General features: G+C 35.1%; 3 protein-coding genes across 5 annotated transcripts in view; 1 reads left to right on the plus strand and 2 right to left on the minus strand.

Annotated features, from left to right (window-relative positions):
* The window catches only part of LOC135200074 (DNA repair protein Rev1-like), a 690,203-nt gene that overhangs the window by 485,669 nt on the left and 198,111 nt on the right, over window positions 1–6,423 (plus strand). The window lies entirely within an intron of this gene.
* The window catches only part of LOC135200072 (uncharacterized), a 58,281-nt gene that overhangs the window by 42,612 nt on the left and 9,246 nt on the right, over window positions 1–6,423 (minus strand). For 2 of the 3 annotated variants that reach the window (XR_010311197.1, XM_064228355.1), the window contains exon 2: window positions 6,001–6,416. The exons of the other annotated variant lie outside the window; for it this stretch is intronic. Coding sequence is in view for 1 of the 2 variants with exons in the window: in XM_064228355.1 (XP_064084425.1) it covers window positions 6,378–6,416 (39 nt within the window). In the remaining variant the exon portion in view is untranslated. Of the gene's footprint in view, window positions 1–6,000; window positions 6,417–6,423 lie in introns of those variants that run through there. 3 annotated transcript variants of the gene reach the window in all.
* Window positions 397–6,324, minus strand: LOC135199600 (uncharacterized). Its single transcript, XM_064227756.1, has 4 exons — window positions 6,191–6,324; window positions 1,438–1,444; window positions 954–1,248; window positions 397–578 (listed from the first exon to the last, which is right to left on the minus strand). Exons 1-4 carry the CDS (start codon window positions 6,322–6,324, stop codon window positions 397–399), a joined length of 618 nt encoding a protein of 205 aa, XP_064083826.1.

A 6,423-nucleotide genomic window follows, 5' to 3' on the forward strand; every position in this document is an offset into this window, starting at 1 on the left:
GACCAACCATGTGGCTGAGGTCTAATTGGTTGTCTTGCAGGGTATTTAAAATTTGCTTAGCAATACCAGCACCAGATTAGTCATGAGCAGCTCCAAACTGTAAGAATTCTTCTTTGATGATATGTGCTTTATTTTTTTATTACATATCGAACACACATGCATAATTGCTTTTGGTGAGAGGAGTCAGTCGTTTCATCAGCAATAACAGAAAAATATTTACCGCACTTCACTTCACTGATTATTTTTTCCAAGACAGTTTCCCCACATATATTTATCAGCTCATTTTGGATGATTTTTTATATATAAGTAACATTTTTTCCTGTTGTTTTTAGGTGCTCTTCCAACTTCGCGTCTCCAGCATCCACTCTAAAAGCTAACAAAGCTTTAAAATTTCCATCAGTTTTTGCGTTGGCCTCTGTAGGCTATGCCAAGTCTGGCACACAAAATAACAGTCTTAATGATGGGGGTTAGACGTTCCCGAGATTCCTTGACATTCTTTGCATGTTGTTTATCAACAGACATCTGAACAGTAGTCTGAGTTCGCAAGGAATGTAAAAATCCATCTGCTAAGCAGATTGCTGTTTTATGGTATTCAAATTTTAGATGTTCAGTTAAATAGCCATTACTACCCGTCAAATGGGTATATTTTGACAAAGGTTTATTGACAAGATATCCTCAGCTTGTAAACTTTCCTCTTCTGTTTTCAGCTGTCACGCCTGCAAACAATGCACATGGGACACAAATAACCCCTTGCGATGTAGGTGAATATTTAAAATTCCCATACTTTTCTCCAGTGATGTGTTGAATACCAAGGTAAACTTTCTGTCACCTTTTTCCTTCTTTAGTAGTATATGGAAAGTTGAAATTTTTTGGAGGCATCCAGTGACTTTTGAGAAGAGTTTCTTTGTCGACATCAGTAATAGTAGTATTTACCATATTTAAACTTCTCATACCATTCTCAAACACAATGGCAATATCATGTTTAGTATGTGGAGGATTTTGATGCTCAGGTACTTCTTTATCACTAGAAGTAGCTCCTTGTGTAACATCTTGCTGATGAGCAGATTTTGCCGAATCCTCCTCAGGTTGTGGAATAAATTTTTCTGTCCTGCTCATTTCAGAGGTGTCTTCAGCCTCTACTTCCATATTTGAAATAGGGTCATTGGTCTCAGAAGTGTCAGACCTTGATACTGCTGATTTTTGTTGAAAAAAATCAGTTATAAATTTAGGTCTTTTGGACATTTTTTTCTGAAAAAAAAACGCAAATGACATGAATTATGATTTGAAACGAGGAGCTTACATGAATATTATCCTCATAGAATAACTAAAGAAAAATTCTCCAATATTATCATGCTCATCTACCCACCCCTATGTGTTAACAGAAGTTGGTTAGCTAATCAGAAGAACAAAAAGTACCCCGGTCAGAACACTCTTTACACTATATCTGAAAATTGGATGAATATAGAATCTGTTGTAATTTAAATGGAGGAAATAAGAAAAAGACCCCACCACAGGTGGTCCACGAACCACAGCAATCCACCGAGAAAATTAGCCGGAACTAACGAAAAGAAAAGTTATCATGCAAGCTACGCCTCCACCAAATATGGCACTTTTATCATAATTTACACTATTTTTCAGTTAGCACCCGCCCTATTATACGGTAGCCCATATCCTTAGACGATAAATCTCCCCAGCAAAGTCAAACTGACTAACAAGGAGTAGGGACGTAGGCTACTCAATTTATACAATCTGAGTACAATTGGAGTTGTGGAAAATATAGTAGTAATGCTAATGCTCAATTTTCTCTTGCTGCACCAGGGAAGCAAAATCGGGCTCAGAAAGTCTCTGTGGGCTAATCATTTGGAAACATTTAAATAATGTGAAAAACATTTGCTTGCTTTTGTTTTCAGTTGTGCAACCTGTTAATTACATCACTGGCATTTCAAAGGTTTGATAGTCACTGTATGATCAGCCTTAATCACAAATAGGCCTACTGTTACTCATGTTGCGACTTTCTTTTATTCTCTTCCTCTTTCTCTTTTCTTTATTATTAGTCAGTCTTTTCTTCGGTAGCCTTGTTTGTAATTGTTAAGGTTATTGGGATAACCTTCGTCTATATTGTTTGTGGTTGAGTTTTTCTTTTCTTAGGAACATGTGGTTTTCTTGTAAATTACTTACACCGGACTTCTGTAGATTCTGAAATCATATTAATTCGTTTCCTTTCATTTATCCAGTCTCTCAGGAGTTATAGCTTGGGTACTGGGATGGACTCTGGGCAAGTTAAACACCACTTAGTTTATCTTACTTATTATTATAATAAACACAAGTTTCACTGTCAGTACACTACGCATAATTCACAGGGAACAGAGATTACACCGACACAACCTATCCGTCCAGTGCTTCGTTCTTAACTGAACTTTTCTCAAACTTCAAGTGAAGTCTGAACCTATGCTCTCAATTTGAGCTCCTCCTTAATTTCTACTAGGATACACCCTACTTCTTCTTGAGTGGCTTTCCTTACTTCCGGTGCCACCCCTAGAGGAGTCTTATTCATGAGTCTTATTGGTTGTTCTAATCTACTTGAGATGTCAAAGTTCAGATTTTCCACTGGAGTCATCGCTAATTTGTTTTGGCAAGTTGCTGCCTGTGTTTCGTCTCATTTTTCAAATACTAGCTTTACCAGCGATTTGTTCCTACCTCACTTCTATCTTCTCTTCGCCATCATCTACCATAACTCTACCAGTGGATTTTCCTAGCTAATTTCCCTACATAATTATTTTCAGACTTTTCAGACTTCTGCTTTAATCCTAACACTCATAGGCTATTGCCTATTCATAATATTTTCCCAAAATATTTTTGGGCTTTGCTATGCCTATTGAATAGTGTTACAAATGAACAGTATAGCATATTTAATGATGGAATAAAGTGTCCATTTCAAAATACTGTTACAAGCATTAGGCTATACCTAGGCTATATCCTTACAATTGAGTTCTCAGTTAATTGACCTCATAGGCGAGGGCATAGGCCACATTATGGCCTAAGAAAAAATAAATGCACAAGTGCTATTCTTCTTAAGTTCATTTGTAACACTATTCAATAGGCATAGTCAAAGTCAAGCCCGAAAATATTTTGGGAAAATATTCTTTAACACTACCAAACATGATCTGCCTGTCTTTTCAAAATGCAGATTTAAGGTCTATTTCACTGAGGTATTAAAGTAAAAAACACCACAAAATTTATGTTGAATTCACATTTTCAATTGACTGTGCCCACCTGTCACCTAAACTTACACATCACTTATAATTTCTTAAAATCAAGAAGGATAAGGTCACAAACTCACAAGGACACTAATAATAAGCCTACATAAATATACTGTTTAACACTAATAAACTGGCGAAGGCATCTGGCCTTTCAAGAACAGTGTTACCACTCAATAATTTGGGAAAAAAACTAGATTGTTCCTTCAAAAACCACTAGAGTTACCAAAAATATCACTAGATTTCAAAACACTGGCTATACCATATTTTTTTCTCTTTTTTGGTGGAGGTTTATCTCTACCGTAGTTTACACTAAGATTGCCCGAATCACTCATTCTCAACTGATGTTTTAGATCATTTTATTACCACAATAGTCAGCTGGAGCATTCTGTTGTTTGAATACAGTAATCATAAAGGATACTCAAATATTCCCCAGGAAATGTTTCATGTAAAGCAAATACGACGAATTTTTTAATCAGATGACATTCTTTGTATATATTGAAAAGTTACGAATTGTGTTTTCACTGCATTAAACAACATTTCAGTATTAACTGAAATCTGCAGGTAAAAGGAATATCCACTGCCAGTCAGTCATATTTCTACAGTTTCACCAAATTCCATCAGACGGACAGACGACCCTTTCAGGCTCTTTAGTACAAGTTATAACTCCCATGATGTGTCGCCAGTTAGTTTTCTGTAAAACAACACTATTCTGCTGGCTTTGTCTGTCCGTCCGTCCTCAGATCTTAAAATACTGAGTCTAGAGGGATGCAGATTTGTATGTTGATCATTCACCATCCAATCATCAAACGTACTAAATTGCAGCCCTGTAGCCTCAGCAGTTTTTATGTTATTAGGTTAAAGTTAGCCATACTCGTACTTTTGGCAGCGGCCTGAAGACTTGATTTACTCGCATTACAGCAAAGTATATCACAGTACTTTTGCTCTCACATCTACAAAAAATACGCATGCAACTTTTTACATTATACCCTTGTGACGAGAACGTAGTCGTTGAAAATATACGCAGCAGACACCAAATCTTTTAAATATATGACAAAATCAACAGGACCTGAGCATACCGCTTCCGAGAGCACTCAACGGTCTGTATTTTGATTTATATAGATTTTTTGCATTATGCCAACCACTAGGCAACTAAGGCCATTCAGCCCTGAAACGGAAATTGACAGTAAAAGGTTTGAAATGTGTTACAGGAGGAAAATCTCGCAGTTGCACTATGAAACAATTGTTAGGAGAGGGTGGACAGTGAATTGGAAGAAAAAGAATATGAACGGAGGTACAGTAAAAGGGATAAAAGTAGTTGCAGTTAGGGGCCGAAGGGACGCTGCAATGAACCTTAAGTAATGCCTACATTGCACCGAATGAGGTGTCCTGATGGCATTACCCCCTACAAGGTCAACAGTCTGTAAATTTTATATATTTGTAAGTCAGAGCATAAAATTTGTGTGGATTACCTATAACCAACTGTCCAGTCTTCATGAACATTTATATATATATATATATATATATATATATAGATATATATATATATATATATATATATATATATATATATATATATGTGTGTGTGTGTGTGTGTGTGTGTGTGCGTGTGTGTGTGTATCTTCATGTTTTTTCCCACCGTTATCCCTACATTAAGGGGTTGGTTGTCTGATGCGCCATATTCCATACATCAGGTTTTATTGTTTGGCAAAGGGATTTTTACGACCGTATGGCCTTGCTGTCATTAGTCACAGTTATTGGCGGTGGACCTCGCCTTTGACTAAAAAGTAAGACTGCACGTCAGCAGCTGCCATTTAGTCGACTTACGACACGAAAGACTTACGGTGCTAGTATTCTTACACCCCTACGACAAGGATCATATATATATATATATATATATATATATATATATATATATATATATATATATATATGATAGATATATATATATATATATGTGTGTGTATATATATATTTATATATATATATATATATAGTATATATATATCTATAAATATATATATATATATATATATATATATATATATATATATATATATATATATAGATATTCTATATATATATACATATAGATACATATAAATAGATAATATTATAATCTAGATTATTATATATATATATTTATAGATATATATATATGAATTCCTATATATATAATATATATAGATATATATATATATATATGCTAGCTAAATAAACAAGCGTAAGCAAACTAGAATATTTGGGTAACACGTTGCCTTCTTATAATGATAGCTTCAGAAACTCACACACTTTATTTTTGTATTCTTGGCTACTGTGAGCAATACATTTTCAGGTTTTTCTCCTATTTGTAATATCTGTATTATGTGGATTTAGTCTTTCTTCTATATTTATTTTGTTCAAGCTGAGATGTCATGTTCGTGACGTGTTTCTTAACCAAATGTGACTGTGCGATAAGATGTTACTCTTTATTTCTAATATTTCCTGTTGTGGTGTGTGGGTTCCTTTCAAAGAGATTGAAATAAAGTTAGTGCTGAAGCCTTCTTCAAATACTGTCGAGACCTTCAAACACTGCACCAGCAGCTGCTGCTGTTCATGTGAAGGCACAAAGTAGGAAATTTCTGACGCTGCATGGCTGGGTAGCTGACACGGTAAACGGTACCTTGCAACCTGTTCAGTTTTTTCAGTTAGCTAATTTGTCAGCATTAAAAACACGGATTTAATGTGACAATCATTGAACCTGAAAAATTATAAAATGTATTTTTAAAATAAAAGAACTTCAAAAACTACAAAATAGTTCCTTATTGTTATTCTGGAAAACAAAGTATTGTTTTTAGTTTGTTATAAAAAAGGCTAATGTGCAAAGGTTAATCTAATTGCTACATGTAATGGGGTGTCCACAGTTTTATAAAAGTAAGTAGTTAATAACAAACAGCCGACAATCAATTGTGTTGTCGACGACCTTTTCATCATCATCGTCTTCTTCTTCTTCTTCTTCGTCTTCTTCTTCTTCTTCTTCTTCTTCGTCTTCTGCATGCGAAAGTTTTTTCCAATACAACTGCACCATGTCTTGTTAGGTATAGTGAATGCCTTCGCTAACGCAACGGTTACAATCTGGCCTCAATCTTCGTCACTTTCTCTCCGAAGCCTCATCGTTTCCTGCAAT

The sequence above is a fragment of the Macrobrachium nipponense genome, chromosome 26 (assembly GCF_015104395.2).
Source record: "Macrobrachium nipponense isolate FS-2020 chromosome 26, ASM1510439v2, whole genome shotgun sequence".
NCBI lineage: Eukaryota > Metazoa > Arthropoda > Malacostraca > Decapoda > Palaemonidae > Macrobrachium > Macrobrachium nipponense.

Bases quoted from the DNA above. Each gene is read 5' to 3' on its own strand.
- LOC135199600 (XM_064227756.1), bottom strand. From the start codon at position 6,324: ATGGTGCAGTTGTATTGGAAAAAACTTTCGCATGCAGAAGACGAAGAA. The intron at 579-953 runs GTATGAGAAGTT...ACCATAAAACAG, and splicing joins TGCCATTGTGTTTGAGAATG to CAATCTGCTTAGCAGATGGA.